Here is a 27,744-nt window from a genome sequence, read left to right on the forward strand (position 1 = left end):
AGAAAGAAAGAAAAATATAAAATATCAAGGATGAAGGAAATGACGAATGACACTCGCAGAGTCCATGAACAAACAACTGTAAGGGTGATAGAAGCAAATCCCATTGTAGATATCAGTTAAACAAAACAATGTAAAACCCCTGTCTCACGGTGCGAGCCGACCCACGAGTGACCCCGAGTTTAAAACGTGGTAATCACGTACAATTAACGTAGCGGGAATGTCGGAACTCGTGAAAGCAACTTAGCGACTCATGGCACTAACGGCAGGTATCCGGGAAACTTGTTAACTCTTGAAATATTTTAAACGTGTTTTAAGATTTCCACGAGTCAAAATTACTCCTGAAGTTAAAATTTGAAACATTTAAACTCGTTGTAAGAACGTAGTGGCCTGTGAGTTTACCGTGGTGACTCTTGAGTCTACCGTGGGTTTGGCCTGAGTGCCAGAAGTGAAATGTTGAAGATTAGTCATCTCCGGAGAACTTGGATAGGTGACGTTTCGGGTCGGGACCCTTCTTCAAACTTTAGACCCTTCTTTCACCCGAAACGTCACCTGTCCATGTTCTCCACAGACACTGCCTGACACGTTGAGTTACTCCAGCACTTTGTATTTTTTCGTTAACCAGCTTCTGTAGTTCCTTGTGTTCCAAAATGTAATGCTTTATAAATGTCCAGAGATGCCGCCTGTCCCGCAGAGTTACTCCAGTACTTTGCGTCTGTCTCCCTGGAGACCTCGTTTCCCGCACAATGTGACATCTACCGTGCATACATTGCTAACTGTTGTTTTGGCAGCAGCAACATAATCTCCCGGTTAGTGCATTCAGTGTTGCTGAGGCCTAGTTTATGTAGAGACAAGAAACTGCAGATGCTGTAATCATGATCATAAAACACACACAAAGTGTTGGAGGAACTCACACAGCGCTGGAGTAACTCAGCGGGACAGGCAACATCAGCGGAGGGAATGGACAGACGTTTATTCGGCTCGAAAAGAAGGGACCCGATCCGAAACGTTGCCTATCCATTCCCTCCACAGATGCTGCCTGACCCGCTGGCTTACTTCGACACTTCGTGAGTTCATGTCATAGGAGCGTAATTAGGCCATTCGGCCCATCGAGTTGCTCCAACACTGTGTTTCGCTCAACATGCCAGCATCTGTGGTCCCCCATGTCTCCATTTGACAGCTGGAAGAACTCAGCGGGTCATGGAGTCTGAAGAAGGACCCTGACCCGAAACCTCGCCTGCCTTTTCCTTCCACCGATTTCATGTAGTCACTTTTTGATAAAACCCCACCGTCCCAGTTATTCCAAGTCCGTTGTTCGGATAAAACACTGTTTGAAATAATTTGAAGTTTTTAAATTAATCCTCGCAGCCTAAAGGGCCTGTCCCACGAGCATGCGCCAGCATGCGGCAAGCGCGACCTAACATGGTCACTTGTGCCGTACGGCCTCGCGGGGCCGGTCCCACTTCGATCGCCGGAGCCGTATGGAGTTGTGCGGAGCTGGTCCCGACATCGCGCAGGGCTCCGAAAAACTGACCGTGTTTAAAAATTCCGCGCGGCAACGGCCTGCCGGCCCGCAGCCGCCTCGACGCTGTGTCACTCCCTCGACCTCCGCGCGGCTCCCGCTTCTGGGTTGGTCGCGCTTGCCGCATGCAGGTGCATGATGGTGGGACCGGCCCTTTATGTACACTTTGGGCTAAGATTTGATCCCTGCACAAAGCGCAATGTAAACGGAATGGAATCTCTATTAACATTCTGAGACTCTCTACATAATGGAAGTGATCACATTCGGCCCTTCGTGCCAGCATTGCCATTAAATATGATCATGGCTGATCATCCAAAATCAGTACCCAGTTTCTGCTTTCTCCCCATATCCCTTGATTCCGTAACCCTAAGAAATTTAAACATGGGAGGCTTTTTATAGTGAAAAGAAAACTGCATGGCGTCTTTTTTACCATGTGGATGATTTTTCCACACGTCGCTAGTCGTTGTTGGCTCAAGAGTAACTCGGGAGAGGACCTTGGTAACTCAGGAGAGGAACTTGGCAACTCAGGAGAGGAACTTGGAACGTCGCAGAAATGAGAAGTAAACGGCAAACTTAGTCATACCCATGGGAACTCGGTTAAACTCTTGAACATAAACTTGGAATCTCGTACACAACCACGAGTGATTTTTTCTTTCACTCGTGGGTCGACTCGCACCGTGAGACGGGCTTTACAAAACAAATAAAGCATATGATGCTTTTCATGTGTATTCTCAAGGAGACAGTAAGTTGCGAGGAAGTGAAGAGGATAGGACTGGAATATATGAGTTTGAGACCAGAGTACAAAAAGAAAGAGAACTCAAAACCATTCAATGGGCATGTAAGTGTAAATCTGCAGGTAGAGGCAGTGTGAAAACATTTGTGGGCACAGACGGTGATGCGTGGTTAAGGACGTGTCAACGCTGGAATAATCAATGAGTATTTTACTTTGAAGTTTATTAAGGACGAGTCTGTAAATCATATTCACAAATCATTACACAGGAGATCAGTTAATGAATAATATAAAATAATGTCAATTATATTGGAAGTTTGTAATATACAGTATCTTAGAAATGTAATTGCATTGTCTGGTTTTCATTACTAGAGATGAAAGTTATGAAAGTATATATTGAATTCTCCTTGGACCAGCCAAAAGGAGGGCTTCATTTTGTTGTGCCCAATGTAGAAGGTAGCATGGCTGAGCGAGGTGCACATGTCTTTTCCTTTGGATATGAAAACTCTACCAGGTGAGTCATTAAACTCTAAAGAGTTTGATGCTTTTATAAAAAAACACATTCCCCTTTACGCTTCCCATTTTACCAAATTCCTTCTCCCTTTCACATATCTAGCCATGAAAGTTATTACTGAATAAGTTTACTGTTTCATGCATCTGTTTGAGAATTTCATAAAATGTTGCATCAGATGAAAAACCCAACCTCCTCTCTTGTTCTTTGATACACCTTTGTCACAATTCCTGGAAATGGATCTCATTATAAAATCTTTTTAACATTTGTTATGATATTGAATGCCTGTTTACAACTTTGTTTACCATTATGTACCATAGATTTGTAATAAATATTTATAATTCTAGAAAATTGCTAGTAAAGTGATAATTGACTACATTTTCGCAATTTGAAACTGGTTTGAGTATTGCTCAAATGAGTTTGTGGTTCGAGACTAGTAGTGGTATTAAATGGAGAGGATTATTTTGCATCCAAGAAAAAGAAAGAAAAAATAACACAAATATTAGAATTATGTAAGTTTGATCTTGAGGAATTGGGGGGCAGAAGAATCTTGTAGTATCGTAACTGATTATACTTTTTAAAAAACTTTGTAGGTTTTGGTTTCCTTGTGTGGACTCTTTCTCTGAACTATGCACATGGAAGTTGGAGTTCACAGTTGATGCTGCTATGGTAGCAGTTTCCAATGGAGATTTGGTGGAGTCTGTTTACACCCATGACATGAGAAAAAAAACTTTTCATTACATGTTAACGATTCCAACAGCTGCCCCGAACATTTCACTGACTGTTGGCCCCTTTGAAATACTGGTTGATCCTTACATGCATGAAGTAAGTGAAACTAAATCATTTGCTCTGCTTGTTACAGATATGAATATCATATACCTATTTCTTATATACCTGATTTTCTACATTTCGAAAACAGAGTGCATGCATTTTGATTACTTTGACTACCAAATATGTTACTTTTTATATATTGTGGAAACGGCATTTAACGTTTAAGCTGTGCCATGCACCAATTATAGAATGATTATCAATACTGACATTACAATTAATCTTTTGGACGTTAAATCTATAGGTCCAGTAACAAATTGTTCATTGCCTGATAGTTAATGACTGTAATATACTTAACACTTTTGGAACAAAAAATAATCTGGAACATCTACAAATATATTGTGACTACTTTCCCCAGATAAATTAATTTATTGAATTTATTGCAAAAGCAAACAGTGTGGCATGTTAATTATAACAGCCAAATGTAAATGAATTAAAACAAAAACATGTATTTGAGAGCCAGCTAGATAATTTCATAAGGGAGATGGAGATAGGAGGATATTTTTCTTGTGGTTGGATGGATGGGGGAAAGGGGGTGTGGGGGGCATGTGTGATGTACAAGCCTTTAAATTGATGTTTTCAGCAACAGGATCTTTTATACCCAGTAATTATTCGTAATGTTTCGTGAAATTATTTATTTGAGCACAAAATACATAATAAGAGGAGTACTGATGTCAGGCAGTGAAGTGAGAGGATTTTGGGGCAATGTAGATTTTCAGAGACTGATAAAGAAGCAAGGTTGGAAAGATACAGGAGACTGGAAGATTATGCTAATGGTGCCCAACATCATAAGGTCATAAGTGATAGGAGCAGAATTAGACTATTTGGCCCATCAAGTTTACTGCACCATTCAAACATGGCTGAACTATCTCTCCCTCCTGACCTTATTCTTCTGCCTTCTCCCCATAACTTCTGACACCGGTATTAAATAATCTATCTGCCGTAAAAATATCCATTGACTTGGCCTCCACAGCCTTCTGTGGCAACAAAATTCCACAGATTCACCACCCTCTGACTAAAGAAATTACTCCTCATCTTACTCCAAAAGAAACTTCCTTTAATTCTGAGGCTATGACCTCTATTCCTAGACTCTCCCACTAGTGGAAACTCCTCTCCACATCCACTCTATCCAAGCCTTCCACTATTCAGTACGTTTCAATAAGGTCCCCCCTCATTCTTCCAAATTCCAGCGAGTGTAGGCCCAGTGCCGTCAAATGCTTGCGTTCATGCCAATAATATCTAATGCTTACCAGGAGTAGCAATTTGGTCACTGCGACATATATGGCTCCCACTACCATTCCCACTCGGGAGATTGAGCTGAGCCAGGCCATTTGCAAGCATTGTGTTGTATTTAATGCCAGGCAGAGCTTGCATCGTAAATGTGCTACTGTATTAAACTCCACCTCTGTAACATTATGCGACTCCCTGTGCCTCACCTAATCTGCTGCTGAAACTTTCATCCATGTGTTTGGAATTTCTAGGTAGTTATTTCTGTGCACCAATGACTGATGTCCTCTCTTCCATCCTACGTAAACTTGTAATCATCTAAGACAACTTCCTGTACCTTTACTGGATCCAAGTCACATTCAACCATTGCTGTACTTCATTGCCCTGGATCCCATTCTGACAATGACACAATTTCAAAATCTTCTGTATTATCAAGTCTCCCTTTTGCTTGGGTTACTTACAACTTAATGGTATGAAAATTAATTCTGCACTCCTTTTTCCCCTTCCCCCTCTCTTCTCTGTGCCTAACCTGGATTTGCACCCATTTCGTCCATATCTTCCTGCCCCTTTCCACCTATATTACTTTCTCTGGCTTCACATTTTTTACCTCTTCTGTCCTTATCTCACACTTTTAGTCTTTTCATCTCTGACCTTTGAAAAACTACCTACCTATCTAAAACGCCTCTCACCTGTCTCCACCTATCCCTCGGCAGGCTTTGTTCAGTCCCCACCTCCCTTCCAGTTTTCTCCTCCACCTTCTCCCCCTCCCCCCCCCCCCCCACCACCACCACCACAATCAGTCTGAAGAAAGGTCCCAACACCTATCCATGTTTTCCAGAGATGCTCCCTGTCCCACTGAGTTTCTCCAGCATTTTGTCTTTTTTTCTCTATTGCTTCATTGGCTTCCTACCCACTTCATCTCTCATTTATGACATCATTTGAAGCTCCATTTTTGCTTGAGTCTTTTGTTGTCCGTTCTGTTATCTTAAGGTGTCAAACTATTTTATATACTTAAGTACCATGAATGTTGCATTTACATTTGAGGCATCATATTCAATCAGTTGGACACAAAAAGCTGGAGTAACTCAGCGGGCCAGGCAGCATCCGTAGGGCCAGAGATGCTGCCTGTCCTGCTGAGTTACTCCAGCTTTTTGCATCTGTCTTCGGTTTAAACCAGCATCTGCAGTTCCTTCTTACACATTAAATCAGTTGTCTCTACCGTTTTCATGTCATAACTAATTACAACATAGTGTAGTAATAGAAATAATTAAATGTGAAAATTTTAGACCCTTCAGTTGTTTTGTGAAGATTTGGTTTTTTGGATTTTGACTTGATTTGCATTAAACACAGAGAAAATATTGTTTTGTAAATGGATTAATTAATTATTGTTGTAAAATAAATGACATGATGCTGGAGTAACTCAGCGGCCCAGGCAGCATCTCTGGATAACATGGATAGGTGACGTTTGGATTGGGACTCTTCTTGCAGTCTGAAGAAGGGTCCTGGCCCAAAAATGTCACCTACCCATATTATGCAGAGATGCTGTCTGACCCACTGAGTTACTCCAGCACTCAGTGTCTTTTTTTGTAAACCAGCATCTGCAGTTCCTGTATCCATAATTATTGCCGTATTCAGATTCAGTTCAGGACAAATTCACCACATTTAATGGAATCCTTAATGATGTGAATTGCCTGTTGATCTACTAATGTTGTAGCTGACATTAGAATGTTCATAAAAATCTTGGGGTGGTCTTTGTAAAGCATCATTAAAATATTGTGTTATAGCACAAACCTCCATTTGCTGTTTGGAAGTTTTATGTTCTTAGTTGTGGTCTCTTGCAGAGAAACATTTGGTAGTGGCGGGTGGACCATTTGGAAAGTAGTTGGGTAGTTAAGTAATATCCATTTTTAAGAATTATTGATGGCTTAAAAATGTTATTAGTGGAAAATACACACGAGGGCAGCAACAAGCAATAGTTGAAGCCGCAAGAAACAGCAGATGTTGGAATCTTGAGCAAAACGCAAAGTGCTGAAGGAACACATTGGGCCAGACAGTAACCATGCAGGGAACGTGCAGATAGTATTTCGGGTCAGGAGTCAGTCTGAGCAATGGTTGTAAGTAGTTTAGAAAGAGACTGATTAGTTAAGATGCTGTGACTAACATTTAGACACTGCAAATTTCCAAATTTGTTGCCATTTCTCTAAAAACAATAATTTTCAGGCCATTATTTTGCTCATTAAAACTATGTACAGGTGCACAACCTTTTATCCGAAAGCCTTGGGACCAGACACTTCTCGGATTTCGGAATTTTTCGGATTTCCGTATGGAAGATTTTTAGCGTAGATTAGGTAGGTAGCGCGGGCGGCTTGAAAAGTCTGGAGTGGCTGTCTCCTCCCCGGAGACCGGGGAATCATTGTAAATCATTGCTTCAATGTTATAGTATCAAAGCGAAGGATGATGCGTACAAATTAGCCAGAAAAAGCAGCATACCAGAGGACTGGGAGAAATTCAGAGACCAACAGAGGAGGACAAAGGGCTTAATTAGGAAAGGAAAAATAGATTATGAAAGAAAACTGGCAGGGAACATAAAAACTGACTGCAAAAGTTTTTATAGATATGTGAAAAGAAAGAGATTAGTTAAAACAAATGTAGGTCCCTTGCAGTCAGAAACAGGTGAGTTGATCATGGGGAACAAGAATATGGCGGACCAATTGAATAACTACTTTGGTTCCGTCTTCACTAAGGAAGACATAAATAATCTGCCGGAAATAGCAGGGGACCGCGGGTCAAAGGAGTTGGAGGAATTGAGTGAAATCCAGGTTAGTCGGGAAGTGGTGTTGGGTAAATTGAATGGATTAAAGTCCGATAAATCCCCAGGGCCAGATAGGCTGCATCCCAGAGTACTTAAGGAAGTAGCTCCAGAAATAGTGGATGCATTAGTAATAATCTTTCAAAACTCTTTAGATTCTGAAGTAGTTCCTGAGGATTGGCGGGTAGCAAACGTAACCCCACTTTTTAAGAAGGGACGGAGAGAGAAAACGGGGAATTACAGACCAGTTAGTCTAACATCGGTAGTGGGGAAACTGCTAGAGTCAGTTATTAAAGATGGGATAGCAGCACATTTGGAAAGTGGTGAAATCATTGGACAAAGTCAGCATGGATTTACGAAAGGTAAATCATGTCTGACGAATCTTATAGAATTTTTCGAGGATGTAACTAGTAGCGTGGATAGGGGAGAACCTGTGGATGTGGTGTATCTGGACTTCCAGAAGGCTTTCGACAAGGTCCCACATAAGAGATTAGTATACAAACTTAAAGCACACGGCATTGGGGGTTCAGTATTGATGTGGATAGAGAACTGGTTGGCAAACAGGAAACAAAGAGTAGGAGTAAACGGGTCCTTTTCACAATTGCGGGCAGTGACTAGTGGGGTACCGCAAGGCTCAGTGCTGGGACCCCAGCTATTTACAATATATATTAATGATCTGGATGAGGGAATTGAAGGCAATATCTCCAAGTTTGCGGATGACATTAAGCTGGGGGGCAGTGTTAGCTGTGAGGAGGATGCTAGGAGACTGCAGTATAATGTGGATAAATGTGAGGTTATCCATTTTGGTGGCAAAAACAGGAAAGCAGACTATTATCTAAATGGTGGCCGATTAGGAAAAGGGGAGATGCAGCGAGACCTGGTTGTCATGGTACACCAGTCATTGAAAGTAGGCATGCAGGTGCAGCAGGCAGTGAAGAAAGCGAATGGTATGTTAGCTTTCATAGCAAAAGGATTTGAGTATAGGAGCAGGGAGGTTCTACTGCAGTTGTACAGGGTCTTGGTGAGACCACACCTGGAGTATTGCGTACAGTTTTGGTCTCCAAATCTGAGGAAGGACATTATTGCCATAGAGGGAGTGCAGAGAAGGTTCACCAGACTGATTCCTGGGATGTCAGGACTGTCTTATGAAGAAAGACTGGATAGACTTGGTTTGTACTCTCTAGAATTTAGGAGATTGAGAGGGGATCTTATAGAAACTTACAAAATTCTTAAGTGGTTGGACAGGCTAGATGCAGGAAGATTGTTCCTGATGTTGGGGAAGTTCAGGACAAAGGGTCACAGCTTAAGGATAAGGGGGAAATCCTTTAAAACCGAGATGAGAAAAACTTTTTTCACACAGAGAGTGGTGAATCTCTGAAACTCTCTGCCACAGAGGGTAGTTGAGGCCAGTTCATTGGCTATATTTAAGAGGGAGTTAGATGTGGCCCTTGTGGCTAAAGGGATCAGAGAGTATGGAGAGAAGGCAGGTACGGGATACTGAGTTGGATGATCAGCCATGATCATATTGAATGGCGGTGCAGGCTCGAAGGGTCGAATGGCCTAGTCCTGCACCTAATTTCTATGTTTCTATGTTAGTCAGTTAGTTTGGAGGGATTTTATGTGGTGGGGGGGGTGAAGGGGGAAACTTTAATTCTTAGTCCCCTACCTGGTCGGAGAGGCGGGGAGCGGGCAATGCCTTACCGGGTCGCCGTGCAGTAAGCTCCGGAGCGCTGTTGGCCGCCGACTCCCAACATCGCGGAGCTGGGGGCTGCGGGCGTCCGGCCGTGGGCGGCGCCGGTTGGAGCTCCGACCCAGGCAACTCTACCCCGGGCTGCGCGGCGCTCCAAATCCAGCGCCGCCCGCGGCCGGACGCCCGCAGCCCCAGCTCAGATGTTGGGAGTCGGCGGTGTCGCAGCGCTGGGATACCAGCGGGGAGCGGGCAATGCCTTACCGGGTCGCCGTGCGGTAAGCTCCGGAGCGCTGTGGCCGCCGACACACAACATCGCGGAGCTGGGGCTGCGGGCGTCCGGCCGCGGGCGGCGCTGGATTTGGAGCGCTCCGGAGCTTACTGCACGGCGACCCAGTAAGGCATTGCCCGCTCCCCGCCTCTCCGACCAGGTAGGGGACTAAGAATTAAAGTTTCCCCCTTCTCCCCCCCCCCCCCCCCCCCCCCTTTCACATAAAAGCCCTCCAAACTAGCTGACTAACATTTAAGCAATGATTTACAGATGTTTAAGTGTCTCCCCGGTCTCCGGGGAGGAGGCACCCGCTACAGTAGTACAGACCTGGGTTGACCGTGGGTCGTTTCGGGTCAAGTTTGGCGCCAAACGCGAGCTTTGGTGTGCAGACGACATCCTGGGAAAAATGTCCGGTTTTCGGAGCTTTTCGGTTTACGGAACTCCGGATAAAAGGTTGTGCACCTGTACTTAATAATTTACATATAGCTAACTTAGTTAAAGTTCCAAACTTGACCAGGTAAAAAAACTTTTGAATTTTGTATTACATGAGATCACATTTTTATCACATATTCAGATTATTGAAATGAAGGAGAAGTTAAACAAATCTACACCGCGATGAACAGGAAGGTTAAGACGGCTAACACAGTGTACAGCAAGTCCTTTAAAAGAGGGGGGAGAAGGAGAGGAGACACCTTTAAGAAGCCAGATACCTTTTAATAAGCCAGAGATACACAGCTCTGAAGTTCGGCGGGCATTTAACATTACCAGTCGGTTATCCTTGGTTCTGAAAACCCGTGCTTGTGTTTTTTCCCCCAATGAGCCAATGAAAATGCCCGGTCGGCAAAGGCGATTAACTAAAACTACCTACGACAACCTATAATGAATTGAATTGAATTCTTTATTTGTCATTCAGACCTTTCGGTCTGAACGAAATGCCGTTGCCTGCAGCCATACATGTAACAATAACAACACACTATAAACACAAATTAACATCCACCACAGTGAGTTCACCAAACACCTCCTCACTGTGATGGAGGCAAAAGTCTTAGAGTTACTGTCTCTTCCCTCCTCTTCTCCCTCTGCGCCGAGGCAATACCCCACCGGGCGATGGTAAGTCAGTCCCGCGGTTCAAGCTCCGCGGCCCGGGGGTGGTCGAAGATGCCGCCCTCCAGTCCAGCGGACGCAGTTGTTGCAACGGGTGTTCCGGAAAACAGGCACCATCCTGTGACCTGCGAGCTCCCGACATTGTCATCCACTGGCCCGCGGCAGAGCCCCGGATCCAGGTCGCCGCCGCCTCAGCCGCCGGGGCACCGTCTCCGCACCGGGCCGCCCACACGGCAGCGTCTCAGCCCCGCACCGGGCTGCCCCCACAGGAGCGCCTTCCAGCCGGGAGCCGGTCCGCCCTCACCGGAGCGCCTTCCAGCCGGTAGCCAGGCCACCCACACGGCAGGTTCTCAGCCCCGCACCGGGCTGCCCCCACGGGAGCGCCTTCCAGCCGGTAGCCGTGCCGCCCGCACGGGAGTGTCTCAGCCCCGCGCTATCCGCTCTCACCGGAGCGCCGAGTCATGCCGCTACCCGGACGTCGCCACAGCTCGAAGACGGCCAGCCTCGCGTTGGTGAGTCCTGGCTGGCTCTACCTCCGGACCCTCGAGGTCGGTCGCAGGTTGGAGGCCGCCAGCTCCGCCATTAGGCCTCAGCGCAGACGGGGGAAGAGAAGGGGGATACGACAAAAAAGTCGCATTCCCCCGAAGGGAGAGACAGAAAGCCCTGTAACTACATGGCGACCCCACCACAACTGCACCTACGACTACAGGATTATCAATTTTCCACATGGCGACCAATCACAGAAAATATTTCAACATGTCGGAAAATTTGTGGCGACCATTCGGAGGTCGCGACTAGTTCCCAGAATGCTGGAGCTCCTCACGACCATGAAGGAGACTCACCAGAGACCACCAGCGAACATGTAGCGAGCGCAGAGGCTCCTGCACTCGCCTAAAATGTCGCCTAAGTGGGACAGGCCCATAAGTAATTCACATTTTATATAGAACACAAAGTGCTGGAGTAACACAGTGGATCAAGCAGCATTTCTAGAAGTCACTGATGTGCCTTCCCTAGCCCCTGATGGTGTTACAATTTCAGTCACAGAGGCCGACGTGAGAAGATCCTGAAGGAACACTCGGAAAGTGCCTGGACCTAATGTTATACCTGGTTGTGTTCTTAAAACCAACTGGCTGGAGTTTTTGCAGACATCTTCAACCTCTCTTAACTGAGGTCTGGGGTTGCCACCTGCTTTAAAAGGGCATCAATGATACCGGTGCCCAAGAAGAGTAAGGTGACATGCCTCGATGACTATCGACTGGTGGAACTAACGTCCGTGGTAATGATTAAGAAAGAACAGCAGATGCTGGAAAAATCAATGGTAGGCAAAAATGCTGGAGAAACTCAGCGGGTGAGGCAGCATCTATGGAGCGAAGTAATAGGGGACGTTTTGGGTCAAGACCCTTCTCCAGACTGATGGGGGGGTGGGAAAAAGAAAGGAAGAGGCGGAGACAGTACGCTATGGGAGAGCTGAGAAGGGGAGGGGAAGGAGGGAGAAAGCAAGGACTACCTGAAATTGGAGAAGTCAATGTTCATACTGCTGGGGTGTAAACGATCCAAGCGATTAATATGAGGTGCTGCCACCGGGAGATCAGGTTGGTTATTGCGAACTGAGCGAAGGTGTTGGGCAATGCGATCGCCAAGCCTGCGCTTGGTCTCACTGATGTAGAGCAGTTGACACCTGGAACAGCGGATGCAATAAATGAGGTTGGAGGAGGTGCAGGTAAACCTCTATTTAATGAAGTGCTTTGAGAGTTTTTTTTACAATTTGCCTCCTGCCACAACAGATCAACGGAGGATGCAATCTCACTGGCTCTCCATCCTGCACTGGAACACTTGGACAATAAGAACACATCCGTTAAATTGTTGTTTATAGATTACAGTTCAGCGTTCAATACTATAATTTCCTCCAAGCTAGTTGGAACTGGGTCTCTGCACATCCTTCTGCAACTGGATCCTCGAGTTAATCATCAACAGACCACATATGAATTGGCAGCAACACCTTCCTCAATAACCATGAGTATGGGAGCACCTCAAGGCCCTCTGCTCTATTCAATCTGTACTCACGACAACACCACCGTTGTTGGATGAATTGCAGATGATGATGAATCAGAGTATAGAAATGCGATAAATCTACTGACCGAACGGCGCCAGTCTGGGCATGCTTACTTCTGAAGATCTTTCCTGGACCTAGCACACTGATGCAATTATAAAGAAAGCTAATAAACGCCTCCACTTGTTGAGAAGATTGTGAAGATTCTGTATGTCAGAGAGGACTCTCTTGAATTTCTACTGGCGTACATGTTGATTCATTTCAGCACGGCCTGGTTTGGCAAATTGAATGTCCAGGAGCAAAGAAGACTGCAAAAAGTGGTAAACAATGCCCAGTCCATCACAGATTCTGACCTCCCCACCATTGAAGGGATTTAAGGGAGCCACTGCCTCAAAAAGGCAGGCAGCATCATCAGAGACTCACATTACCCTGGCCACACACTCATTTCACTCCTGTCATTGGTAAGATTTGGAGCCTGAAAACTGTAATGTGCAAGTGCAGGAACAACATTTTCCACATAGCCATTAGGCTATTAAATACTACAACCTCCAAATAAGCTCTGAACTCCATAGACTGGGGTCATTGGCTTTATCTTTTTGTCTTTTTCTCTCTCTCTCTCTCTCTGTGTCTGTGTGTGTGTGTGTGTGTGTGTGTGTGTGTGCGTGTGCGTGCGCATACAAACACACTGGAACATATGTCAATAAAACACTCTTGACTTTTGAGGATATGGATAGGTAACGTTTTGGGTCTGGATTCTTTTTCAAACTAAAGACGGTCCCAACTGGAAATATCGCCTATCCATGTCTTCCAGAGATGCTGTTTGACCCGCTTTGTTTTCTACGCAAGGTTCCAGTACCTGCAATTCCTTGCACCTCACATATTATGTCAGTGACTTAGTAGTGTTTAACTGTAGAATATACTTAAAAGTTAGTGGATGATGTCAACTTGCAGATAGGTGGCAGTGTGGGCATTGAGGATGTAGAGAAGCTTCACTGGCATGGGACAGATTAAGTGAATGGACAAGGATGTTGCAGATGGAATATGATGTGGAAAAATATGAGGTCATCCACTTTGCTTGAAAAAAAAGAATAGACTATTGTAATACATTGAAAGGTGTTACAGAAAGTTAACATGCAGCATTTAGAAAGGCAAGTATTATGTTAATCATTATTGCAGGAGGATTTGAGAACAAGAGTGGAGATGTTTTGCTCCAATCATAATGAACACTTCTGAAACTCCATCTGGAATATTGCCTGGATGTCTGATCTCCCTCCCAAAATCAAGATATGCTAGGGATACAGGGAGTGCAACAAAGATTCATCACATGATGATCTAATTTTAATTTCTTGGGCTTCAGGATGGATACAAATTTTAAATTTCCCATGGCTGGGTGTCTCGAACCTGCCTCCAAATAAAGAATTGGCTATTCAGGACAAAGCTGAGCTTCCTTCACGCAGGGAAGCAACAAAAATTTTGAAATTTTCAACTCCAGGGAATTTTGAAGACAAATATTGTTCATGAAAGCAGTTAGACAGAATGTTAGAGATTTTATGAAGCAATGAATATGCGGTTATTACAGGAAGCTGGCAGTGAGGTAAAGGATCACCGGTGATCCATTTGAAAGGCAAAAGAGTTGTTTCTAATGTTTTTCCATGGTACAACATTTAATAACTATAAAATACGAAATATTTTGTGTTCTATTATCATTTGTTGGAAATCTGCATGGCACAGATGGCATTTTTAAAAGTTTGAACATTAGTTCTCTAATTGGATGAAAACTCTATAAGGATAAATGTTCTGTTTGATATAGCTTGTGAATTGGGCTGAATGAATTAATTGCAACTGAAGCTGAATATTAAGTGAAATTAAACTATCGATAGACACAAATAACTGGATTAAATCAGCGAGTCATACAGCATCTCTGGAGAAATGGAATAGATGATGTTTCGGGTCGAGACCTTTCGGACTGAGAGTCAGGGGAAAGGGAAACAAGAGATATAGACGGCAATGTAGGGAAATAAATGAATGAAAAATATGCAAATAAGTAACAATGATAAAGGAAAGGCCATTGTTAACTGTGACCTAGGTGGAAACAAGTATTGATAATGAGACTCTACAAGGCAACTTTGAAGCTGGTACAACTTCTGTGGGGGAGGGATTGAGAGAGGGGGGAATGCAAGAATTCTTTGAAGTTAGAGAAATCAATATTCATACCACTGGATTGTAAACTACCCGAGCGAAATATGAGATGCTGTTCCTCCAATTTGCATTTAGCCTCACTCTGACAATGGTGGAGTGCTAGGACAGAAAGGTCAGTGTGGGAATGGGAAGGTGAATTAAAGTGTTTGTCACCAGGAGATTAGGTAGGTCCAGGCAGACTGAACGAAGGTGTTCAGTGAAATGATCGCCCAGTCTACGTTTGGTCTCACTGATGTATAAGAGTCCACTCCTTGCACAACATAGATGAGGTTGGAGGATGTGCAAGTGAACCTCTGCTGAACCTGAAAGGACTGTTGGGGAGGTATTGGGACAGGTGTTGCACCTCCTCTGGTTGCAAGGGAAGGTACCTGGGGAGGGGGTGGTTTGGGTGGGAAGGGGTGAGTTAACCAAGGAGTTGCAGAGTGAATGGTCTCTGTGGAAGGCGGAAAGGGGTGGACATGGGAAGATGTGACTAGTGGTGGGATCCCGTTCGAGGTGGCAAAAATGTTGGAGGAGTATGTGTTGCATGGCAAAAATGTCGGAGGATTATGAGGGATTAAACTATTTCTGATTTTGATTATAATCTCAGAAGATATTTTCATTACATTGGATATTTTACATTTTGATGTCTTACTTTCCAGGTAACACATTTCTGCCTACCCCAATTGTTGCCACTCCTGAAACACACCACATCCTTTCTTCATGAGATTTTTGAGTTTTATGAAGAGATTCTGACCTGCAGATATCCCTATGCCTATTATAAGACTGTATTTGTTGATGAAGCCTATGTAGAAGTAGCTTCATATGCATCGATGAGTATTTTAAGGTGAGTGTTGGGAATATTTATTTTGTTGGGGATGCTGGCTGATCAGTAGACATTCTTCATAATAAGACTACTTGAAGTGAGCTTGACTGTGTACAAACTTTTGTTTGGTGCATGTTTTATACCATAGCATGGGAAGAGGCCCATTTGCCCACCATCACCCCATAACCCTGCAAATTCATTTAGATAGTTAATTTGTTCCCTTTTGCATGCTATATTTCAATCTAACCTCACCACTGTTCAGCGATACAGGAGGATCTAATCATTTGATGCAGTTTATCCTGGGTTTTTTTTGGTTCCTTTATTAATCACCTTCAGTTATGGTCCCTAGTTCTTGATTTTGTTGAGAGCAGTTTATCTTTGCTTGCTCTTTATAACACTCATGCTTATTAGAATTAACATCAGGTCGCATGTCAATTACCTCAGCCCTAATGAGAATAAACCCAGCTTTTCCAATTCACCAATTTAAGTAAAATCATCCCTGTAACCATTTTAATGAATTCCTCTTCACCCTCACTAAAGTGTTTCCATCTAAAGAACTGGATATAATACTCCAGTTGTGTCCAATCCAGTTTTTTTATGATGTGTTGCGCCATGGGTCTACTTCTACCAGGAACTGAATTGAGTTAACACATTTGTTTCAGGTAGCAGTCTTGAATTATTTCAAGCTTTCTTCACGTTTTTACATATGCAAAAAAACAAAGTAATCACACCCTACAGTCTCTAGCGTTTAAGTTAATTTAAAGAAATTGGGTTACTTTCCACAGTATATGGTATAACTTTTACTTAACTATATTTTCTTATGGTCTGTACTTGTTCCATCAATTTTCTCCACAAATAAGATTCATCAATTTGTCCATGGGAGCAGCTTCCTGACACATGCAAATTTCCCGTTACCTTGCTCAGATGGTAAATATTCATTTGTATTGAATTTTGATTGTACTTGATATTCACAGCAGTGGTTGATATAAGCCACTGTAAAAGTTAATTTAACTGACATTTGAGCCATTAAGAGAGGGGACAAGTGCTTGCTGTCATGCGTAAGGAGCAGATAATCTGCAATCCATTTTTCCCTTTCATCTGATGCAAAAGCTAGGTGACATCAGCAAACTAAACAGTGACCTTTTGGTCTATATGGCTCAGATGTTTAAGAAATATGGAACATTAGTAAAGCGTTGTTTCCCTGGCAACTCACTTATAAAAACATAGAAACATAGAAAATAGGTGCAGGATTAGGCCATTCGGCCCTTCGAGCCTGCACCGCCATTCAATATGATCATGGCTGATCATCCAACTCAGTATCCTGTATCTGCCTTCTCTCCATACCCCCTGATCCCTTTAGCCACAAAGGCCACATCTAACTCCCTCTTAAATATTTCCATGTTATACAACCTGGAAAACACCTGATCTTATTTTCACTGAAAACAGTCACAAATTCAGTAAGAAAGTTAGGTTGGAGCCTTCCCCACTAGGAACATCAGTTTAAATTAAAGAGCGTGTCTTAAAAAAAATTCTGATAATCTACCTTCTTGTCCATAGAATACTTTACTGAATTATGAAAGCAATAAAACGTAGGAAAACACAATAAATAAGAACAGGAATGTTAAAATGAGTCCAGTCGGTATCATTAATGCACTGTGAACCGCCAGATAAGTGCTGAGTGTTGTTTAATGTGTGCATTTACAACAAGATGTCCTTAGCCATTGATCAGAATACCTCTTCTGATAGTGATATATTGTACCAAGATATTAAGTTATCTAACAAGGTTTTGTGCTCATTGCTAATTCTTGTTGTTTGTAGTAGTTGTATATATTTTCACGTGTTTGATCTTAACTCGGAGATTCTGTTGATGAAAACCACTGCCGATTGTTACGTTATTGCCATGAAATGTGTGTTTAAAGAGTGAGTATGAAAGGACTGGCAAGCTTCCAATGTCTCGTTAAAGGCTGACTAAATACAATAGCTAGCCTTAACTGAATTTTTGTTACCTTAAAACCATAATATTTGCTTAAAAACATAAAATACCTTTATTGTCTGTAATTAGTTTTTCTTTCACCTCTCATTTAGCACAAACATCCTGCACAGTGCCATGATTATAGATCAGACGCCACTTACCAGACGGTGTTTAGCACAAGCTCTCGCTCAGCAGTTTTTTGGCTGCTTCATTTCCAGAATGTCTTGGTGAGTATATCAAATGGTAGAGCCAAGCACATGCATGATAATATATTTACCACATTGAGAGTTTGGGATCGATTCCTCCTGTGCTGTGAAAACTTCATGATATAGATGAAAACATTATCATGAACAAACATATTCACGTCCTCAACATATCCTGTTCATGGTAATAATCAGCTTAATACATTTGATGGCACTTGCATTGGATTAAGAATATGGATTCAAACGATTCAAACGAAACAAATACAAGTACAAAGGGAACAGTAAATTGATACAAGGAGGAAGATTGCATTGAGGCCTTTACTGCCTGTTGTTTAATGCATATATTTAATTTGTAGCCCTTTCAAAGAAGAACGCAGTTCTAGTCATAACTGATAAAATAGTCATGTAATTTCTATCATGCAAACTGTGTTTGGCTTTGTCAACATAACAATTATGACTTGAAAACATATTTGGACTATGGGTCATCCTAAAATTGTGAACTTCAAAATCTCCAGAACCTGTGTTAAGTATGTGTGTAAACAGTGGTATCTGATATATGTGCCAAATGTTCTCCTTACCCTTGTTGTCCTCACATAATTTGCTTTCTTCCTATTTTATCCACCATCACTAGCAAAGAAGATAACTTCTGAGCTAATTTAGACACAATTGCCGTGAGAGCTCAGGAACGATTTGCATTATGTCATGCCACCATTTCCTCTGGGAAGCATGGTGTATTATTTCTGATGTGCACCTCTCTTTAGTAATATTTTTAAAACAATATTTTGCCCATATAAGAAAGCATTTGTGTGGGTTTTTCTTTTGAAACTATATAGAAAAATAATATGGCTCGTACTGGTAATCCTCTAATAATTTAGAATTATTGGTAACTGCAAGATGGGATTCCCATGAATAATAACAAGCTTTAATGCAACTGTTGAAAGTCATGTGACTAAAAAAAAAAATGGGTGATAGATATAGTTATTGACTGGGACAAATTGAGGTATTTTATTCTGAGGTGGTTTTCTATAATTAATTGTAGTTAATTTAAAGAGGAGGAATTTTCCAGAGAGCCTATATCTTAATTAGATCCTTTAACCTGGGAAACTAACACTGTTTGAAAACACTAAATGAAATTAAATACTTATTTGATTAATTAAAATGATGCAAAGACTACTTATAATAAAGGGAATATGTTTTGTATTAAAAATGAGAATGACATGACACCAACCAACATGATTATAGATTATTACAGATTCTACTTGTATTGTAACTAGTCTCATGGAATTATTTGTAAAGTTGTAGTGCTGATTTAAATAAAATTTAAGCACAAATCCTTTTTTTTAAATGTGTTTTCTTTTCATTTCTTATTAACACCAATTGGAAACTACAGATACCTGTAATTCGCAGTAAAATCACAGTTATTCTGTAGTGTGACAGAATGGCTGAGGGTTTCATCGTCCATCCTAATATATTTAAAAATTTGCATTTATATATGTTTTCTGTGGAGATTTTCATTTCCCAAAATCTTAAAGATTTGGTTAAAATGTATTTATTTTTACTCTTCATCATATAAAAAATGACTTGAAAATGATTTTATTAGGCTAATTTTTAATTCTGTCTTTTAAATGTCACCTTTTCACCTTTGTAGGTCAGATGAATGGGTGTTGAAAGGAATCTCTGGGTATATATATGGCCTTTGGATGAAGAAAACATTTGGTGTAAATGAATACAGACACTGGATAAAAGAGGTAACACAAACTAATCTTCCTGTTAAATTGTAGCGTTTTTTATACACATATATATATCCATTTTAGATACCTTAGTTTCTCATTGACTGAATGTATGGCTGATAATGCTGACCGAACTAAACATTGAGATGAGCAAGATGCCAGATTGAAGTTACAGAAATGTCACTTAATAGGAAGACTGAAGACCACGACGGCAAAAGAGAGAGGGATGTGATCATGGAATGATTTGCAATAAAACATTTTCAAAATTGGGATGTTGCTCAGTCAAGAGTCTGTGTGGGTTAGTGAGGCAAGAATGATGATGAATAATAATTGTTGTGTTAGAATATATCCACCAGAGCTTTTGGATAAGTAAGAGGAAGTCTGATTTAGAACAATAAAATAATCAGAGACAAAATCATGGATAAGTTTAAAATTATACAATACAATACAATTTATTTGTTGTCATTTGAGCCTCATTGAGGTTCAAAGGAAATTTGGTTTCTGCAGTCATACACACAAGAAAAAAGAACCAAGACACAACACAATTTACACAAACATCCATCACAGCGCATCTCCTCCTCGCTGTGATGGAAGGCAAAGTCTTATCTCTCCCCTGCACTCCTCATTTTCCTCCCGATGTCAGAGTCAAAGCCCCCGGCGGGCGATGGTAAATAAGTCCCGCGGCAATTAAAGGCGCGCTGGGCAATGATGTAAGGTCCCGCTCCAGGTAATTTTCAACCCCGCAACTCTGGCAGGAGAAGTCGCCGTTGCGGAAGCCCTGAAAAGCGGTCTCCCACCAGGCTCCCGGTGTCACCGTCCACCAAACCTGCGGCTGGAGCCTCCGAATCTCCGGGGTCGGGTCGCAGCCGCAAAATTATTCAGAATAGTTCATTTGATCTGTATGATTCAGTAAAATATTTCTATAATATCTCTAGGAACTGGACAAAATTGTGGACTATGAATTGAAAACTGGTGGTGTTTTGCTGCATCCAACATTTACTGGAGTGAAAGAGAAAGAAACGTAAGTAGTCCTTTGCTTGTAATTGACTGACATAGAAAGTTACAGGATGTTTATTATTCATACACTTCCTCTCGAAAGAGCAAGTCCTGAACAATATCGTGCCACTAGAGACGGCAGATGCTGCAATCTGGACAGAGAGGAGGAAGAAAAATCAGGGGTCCAGCGAAGGCAGGGGTGGGTGATGAGCAGATTGAGGAAATGAAAGGAACTGGATGATAGAGCAATAGTAATGGAAAGAAAGTGTGAGTGGAGTGGGGGGGGGGGTTAAAATTGTAGTCAGCGTTCATGCGTTGGGTTGTAGGGTATCCTAGTGGAATGTTCTTTCCATTTGTGTGTGGCCTTGGCAGTGGAGTAGGTCAAGGACAGACAGGTTGGTATGGGAATGGGAATAGAAGTACAGGTCCACCACTGATTTCCTATTACCCTTGGTTTTAGAGCCTTGCCATATTATTTGTTTTGCCGGACCAACAGAGGTCACAGCTCTGGGGGGGGCTAAGATACTGGCCTGCAAAGTCGGCCGCTGAAGTCAGTTATGGGAAGCTGGAAAAAGCTTTTATTAAAAAGCTGGAGAAACTCAGCGGGTGAGGCAACAACTATGGAGAGAAGGAATTGGAGGAATTGGCAAAGTTTTGGGTTGAGACTCTTCAGACCTCCAGCATTTTTTTGTCTACCGTCAATTTTTGCAGCATCTGCAGTTATTTCTTAAATGGATCTGTTGGCTCAGCCGGGCAAGAATTCCAGAGCCCTGACCACAGGCGGCAAATTCGATCCGCTGTGGTGGTCGGATTTGCCAGCTCTGGCCGAGCCGGAGTTCTAGATCCCTGGCCGTATGGAAGTCCTGATGAGGTAGCGATTGGCCACTTCAACAGGCCTAGGCGCCACATTTTCGGAGGGACTTCTAGTGGGGGGAGGGGTGGATTTCAAGAGCGTGCTAGTAATTTTGTTGGATTAAAGTTGACTCAGGACCACCAGTTGCTCACCCATGAGGAAGAGCCACATTGAGAGCACCGAAATGCAGTAGACAAGGTTGAAGGAGTTGCATGTAAACCGCTGTCTCACCTGGAAGAGCTGCTTGTGTCCTTGAATGGAGATGATGGTGGAAGTGTAGGGACAGGTATTGTGAGGTTGCAAGAGAAAGTGCCTCTGGAGGGGGAAGGATGAGCCGGAGGGAATGGTCTTTGAGATAAACAGAAAAGGGTGGGGCGAGGAAGATGTAACTAGCAGTGGGTCCAGAAGTTGAAGGCGACGGAGATGTTGGAGAATGATGTGTTGGACATGGAGGCTGGTGGGGTGAAAGTTAACAACTAAGGTACCTCAATCCATGTTCTGTCTGGGGGATTGCCATGTGTGGGGGTTGAGCAGAACTGCGGGTAAAGGAGGTATAATACTTTTGGTTGTGCATGATCTTCCTCTGAACTTAATCTATAATTGATTGTTACCGACTGGAATCTAATCAAAGTTATCGATTACAGAATTCGTAACCTTTTTGTCACTTTGATTTCTTCTGTCGCTTTGATTATTATTGATGAAAATGTTCAAAATACATTTTATATTGCTAACTTAATATTCCCCAGATTCATTTGCCCATTGATGTCAATTTATTGATTGACCAATTGATAAATTAATTGATAAATGTATTCATAAATTGATTGGAGACTTTAGGAGAGCTCCCCCTCCCCTCACCCCACTCACCATCAACAACACCACAGTCACATCTGTGGAGTCTTTTAAGTTCCTGGGAACCATCATCTCCAAGGACCTTAAATGCGGGGGGCACTCCACAGTCAAAAAGGCACGACAGAGGATGTACTTCCTGCGGCAGCTGAGGAAGCACAATCTGCCACAGGCAATGATGGTCCAATTCTATACGGCCACCGTAGAGTCTGTCCTCACCTTCTCCATCATGGTCTGGTTTGGCTCAGCTACCAAGCACGACATCCGGAGGCTGCAGCGAATCGTCCGATCAGCTGAGAAGGTTATTGGCTGCAACCTTCCCTCCATTGACTATCTACAAGGGCCAGGAAGTGAGCGGGTAAGATCATCTCTGAACCCTCTCACCCTGGCCACAAACTCTTTGAATCACTTCCCTCTGGAAGGCGACTCTAGATTGTCAAAGCTGCTACAGCTAGGCATAAAAATAGCTTTTTTTCCATGAGTAATAGCCCTACTCAATAACCAAAAATCTGTAGCCTCCTTTTGCTCTGGTATTTTATTCACATGTTTAATCAATAATGTTTTATTATTAATGTTTAATTATTTTATGTGTCATTCCTAACTGTCACTATGTCATGTTGTCATTTGTGGGCGGTAAATTCCTTGCATGTGAATATACTTGGCCAATAAACTTATTCATTCATTCATGTCAATTTATTATTATTTTTTAAATCCCAACCTTGGGTGCTATTTGTGTGGAATTTTGATCTGCTCCCTGTGAATGCATGGGTTTTGCTTGGTTGTTGTGATTTTCTCTCTCATCTCAAAAACGTGCAGGTTGGAAGATTGGCTTCTATAAATTACCCCTCGTGCAAATGGATGGCAGGAGATTTAGGGTTGGGGATGGAGTTGATCAGTATGGAAATATAGGATTAGTCTTGCTGGTTTGTACAGCCATGGTGGGCTAAAGGGTCTATTTCCATGCTGCATGAACTGTCACTGATTTGAAATGTAAATGACTTGCTTCCATGCAATATACCTCTCGTTGTCATTTGTTTATGCTCAATCATTTGCTGTTTTTCACCAGACTTGTTGTAAACTGCTATCTGATATGCCTACTGTCTTCATTTATTATAAAAGCAATAACTTCATTGCAACGCAATCATTAAATCTCATAATTTAAAAAACATATTTGTTCACAGGATGTGGGCTTTACTGGCAAAGGCAGTATTTATTGCTGATTTTGAACATCTTGCAAAAAGATAGTAGCATCCTACCTTCTTAGCTATTAGGAGCATCCCTGATTTGCTCTACATAGTGTGAATGGCCATATTGCTTGCCCCAACCTCATAGTTATCCATTAAATGCTCCACACTGAGCTAGTATGCACAGATATCATCCCCTTGCTTTGGTAGAAGGATGCTAGGTTTCCAGCACAGCAGCATGCAGCCTGAGTGGATGTCTTTTTGTATGTTGAAGCAGCAGAGCGCTCTTAAGGAATCAGCCCTTTGCTGTTTGTTGAGGGTTATTAATGTGATAGAATTTGATTAATCGCTTTTAGTCCAGACTAAATACCTCTATAGATGTTTATCTGAAATGTATTTTGTATTTAACATATTTACCATGTTTCATATAACTGAACTTGAAATTTAATAAAGGGGTAAACTGGTGACATTACTTACACAATATTAAATATTTGTGAAATGTTGTTGCATGTGTTACAGTTGCAGAAATATTTCAGTTATTTTTAAACCCTGACAGCCCAGCACCCCACTTGCACTTTTCAATTCGACATCCACATACATTGTCCTGGAAGTATTACAAGATGTTTCAGTGCAAAGCCCACCTTGTAATGAGACTCATTGAAAATAGGATCAGCATGGAATTCATGCTACAGGTTTGTGGGATTAATTCATTTAGCTATTGGAAAAGTTATTTCCTGAAATCTGAACTGATTTATTTTTAATTTTTTCATCTCCAATTGTTTTCTTGAATCCTCTCCATTCGCATACTATAACGTTCAAACCTAGATTTTTCAGACAGCTGTAAAATTAGTCTGTGAAAATTAGCCACATGGATCCAGCAATCTCAGTGATATAAAATACACTAGTTCCAGTGTTGGCTGTTGTTTGACATTAGTTGAAATTGTATCTTGGTGTCCAGAGCCATGTGATGATTTACAAACTTTGGACCATGTCCTAATGGCATGGCCTGCTCACCATTATTGATCATTCTGGTCACTCTACACCTATTCTTTCTAGTCTTATTGGCCTAACAACATGACTTGAGCAGTACCAGGCCTCCTAACTGCCCAGAGAATAACTTAATTCTTAAAGTACTTCTGATAGATGTGACACCTGGAAAAGCACTGCTCCCAGTTGCCAAGCTCTTGTGGATGTTTAAACGTCACTGACATTGAGAGATCATTAAAAATTATTTAAAATAAAATAATTTAAAAATAGAAAGGAACTTTCTATCTCATTTTGTGTTCTTAACGGGTTCTCACATCTGATATCTGCTCCAAGTTGTTCCAGGATCTCAGAAGTGATTTTTTTCCCTTGTGGAGAATGTTGTATGACTTCGCAATCAGTCTAAGGTTGAAAATAGCACATTTAACAATGCATGCAAAGAAATGCCAAGCTTGCTTCTGCCTTGCTATTCAACAGAAAAACCCAGACCATAATTCCAACAGAGCATTATGAAGAAGGATATATAGGACTTTGTGTCCTTCAGTACTGTAGTCTTTACTTGCTAAACTGCACCACAATTGCACTAAGCCTTTGTTGCTGTAAATCCCTTGTGCCCTTACCTGGAGGAGCCATCGAGGTAGCAGAAACTTCACTACAAATTGGGCATTATCAACATCCTTTATTCTGAGGCAAAGTTGCAATAAAGATTTGGTTTTATTTAATTAATAAAACAGTTTTAATTATACATTCTTGGATTGTGCTCTTTTTATGTGTTAAATAATCATGGACTTAAAATTGTACCCAGGGACATTTAAAAGATTAAGGCAAAATGCTCCCTTTCATAATTTTGGTTCTTAACAAAATATAGCAAAGGGTTGCTCAAGAATGTTATTCATTTACTAACTGATAGTCCATCAAAGTAATAGAAGGCACTTTTTAAAATTCCTTCAACAAAGCAGTAATGCATTTATAGAAACCACTGTTAGGATAAATGAACTGTCATCATTTATCAACTAAAACTTGCAGCAAAGTATAAACTTTGTAGTTGTGAGACTATATTTCTATCCAACAAAGTTTGTTTACAAATTTAGGTCTTCAACAAACTGTTAAGTTTGGCCAGTACCGCCTCTTCACAGAAGTTCCAATCACATATGTGGAGCCAGATGCTGCTTTCAACAACTGGATTCTTAAAATCAATTTCAAATGTGTCTGGAAAAGATATTCAACCTCTAATAAAGCAATGGGTGTATCCTTCAGTTTTTTTTCTCATTACTTTTGAAACTTTGATCATTTATAATGATCAGAATCTTAGCTTGGCATGCAATAGTTAAACTGTTCTTTAATGCTTTTCTTCCAAAATACAAATAATCCCTTTTGTGACAGATAATTGCAACAAATTGCAAACATATGTTTCTTCCCTTTGCTCTGCTGATTTTTTTTGTTTTGCACATCCTATGCGGTCAATTCAGACAGAGGTGTTGCATATTAAATATGTCTGGGTCATCTGTTTATTTATGACAACTGTCAGACTCGGTAATGTTCAATACGTGAAAAATCCTTAATTATATGCTGTAGTGACCAGAGCACTGTGGTGAAGTTTTTCGGCAGCTTTGCGTTTAACAGGAAAAGGAACATCTTGGAACTGGAACTGAAGCAAGATTACACTTCTTTGGGAACTCAAAAATATGTGGTAAGACCAACCAAATTCAACTAAGCTGATAGTGAAGTATAGTCCTCAACCATTAAATTATGGAGAATCCATCTTGGAGTTGATAGTATAAATTCCCAGTTAATATTGTTGGAGCTCCATTCTCATTTGTCAGATACGTGTGAAATTTGATGGCTAGCTTCTAACAGAAATGAGCACATGAGCAACTTGTGCTGTAAAAAATACTTATTTGGAACATTTTCACAAGTCAAAGAAATTGTAAAACAATGTTTAATTTAAATCTCTAACTTTACTAGCAGACTACCTGCCAACCATCCTTAAGTATATTTTAATAATACAAATTGATGAATATTCTTGCCTCGTTAGCTCTGTAGAACCCCCACATCCCTACAACCGATGGTATTAGAAGAGACTGGGAACAAGAACTAGCTATAAAAATTTCAAAAGAGAGCTGGGATAAACACTTACTATATGTGCATAAATGCTCGATCAACGTACGACATACTCTAATTCAATATAAAACATTACATAGACTATATTATTCAAAGACTAAAATCAATAAACTTTTCCCCAATGTCTCACCCATTTGTGATAAATGTCAGTCACAAGAAGCTACCATAGCACACTCTTGTTTTTTGTATAAAAATCCAAAAATTCTGGAACGAAATATTTGAAATCTTCACAAAATTATTTAAAATAAAACTTGTACCAAAAGCAGAATGGATCATTTTTGGAATATCGGAAGGTAACCCCGAATTAAATGTGTTTCAAAAGAACTTACTTAATTACGGGCTAATAATGGGAAAAAAGCCTATACTCAAATTTTGGAAAAATGCTCCAATACCAACAATAACCATATAACCATATAACAATTACAGCACGGAAACAGGCCATCTCGACCCTTCTAGTCCGTGCCGAACACGTATTCTCCCCTAGTCCCATATACCTGCGCTCAGACCATAACCCTCCATTCCTTTCCCGTCCATATAACTATCCAATTTATTTTTAAATGATAAAAACGAACCTGCCTCCACCACCTTCACTGGAAGCTCATTCCACACAGCCACCACTCTCTGAGTAAAGAAGTTCCCCCTCATGTTACCCCTAAACTTCTGTCCCTTAATTCTCAAGTCATGTCCCCTTGTTTGAATCTTCCCTACTCTCAGTGGGAAAAGCTTATCCACGTCAACTCTGTCTATCCCTCTCATCAACAGACGCACAACCCCGAGGCAGCCTTCATTGTTGCGGGTGACTTCAATCACTCTAACCTGAAGACTGTACTCCCCAAATTCCACCAACATGTCTCCTTCCCCACTAGAGTAGACAAGACACTGGACAAAGTCTACACCAACATGGCTGAAGCTTACAAAGCCATCCCCCTCCCCCACCTTGGTCAGTCTGATCACGTCTCATTGTTCCTGCTCCCTAAGTACTCCCCACTCATCAGACAGGTTAAACCAACTGTGAGGACAGTTAAAGTCTGGTCAGAGGAAGCGGACTTCACACTTCAGCAGTGTTTTGGAAACACTGACTGGAAGGCGTTTGCAGCCCAGGCCACCCTTGACTC

The 27,744-nt window shown here is 41.8% G+C and overlaps 1 protein-coding gene across 3 annotated transcripts in view; it reads left to right on the top strand.

Moving 5' to 3' along the window:
- taf2 (TATA-box binding protein associated factor 2) overlaps nt 1-27,744 on the top strand; it is a 122,450-nt gene that overhangs the window by 14,638 nt on the left and 80,068 nt on the right. For all 3 annotated transcript variants that reach the window (XM_033019192.1, XM_033019194.1, XM_033019193.1), the window contains exons 5-13: nt 2,622-2,763; nt 3,354-3,585; nt 15,577-15,761; nt 17,826-17,939; nt 19,564-19,663; nt 20,581-20,666; nt 24,081-24,216; nt 25,600-25,754; nt 26,084-26,198. In XM_033019192.1, coding sequence (XP_032875083.1) covers nt 2,622-2,763; nt 3,354-3,585; nt 15,577-15,761; nt 17,826-17,939; nt 19,564-19,663; nt 20,581-20,666; nt 24,081-24,216; nt 25,600-25,754; nt 26,084-26,198 — 1,265 coding nt within the window. The remainder of the gene's footprint in view (nt 1-2,621; nt 2,764-3,353; nt 3,586-15,576; nt 15,762-17,825; nt 17,940-19,563; nt 19,664-20,580; nt 20,667-24,080; nt 24,217-25,599; nt 25,755-26,083; nt 26,199-27,744) is intronic.

This window comes from Amblyraja radiata, chromosome 4 (assembly GCF_010909765.2).
Source record: "Amblyraja radiata isolate CabotCenter1 chromosome 4, sAmbRad1.1.pri, whole genome shotgun sequence".
NCBI classification, from domain to species: domain Eukaryota; kingdom Metazoa; phylum Chordata; class Chondrichthyes; order Rajiformes; family Rajidae; genus Amblyraja; species Amblyraja radiata.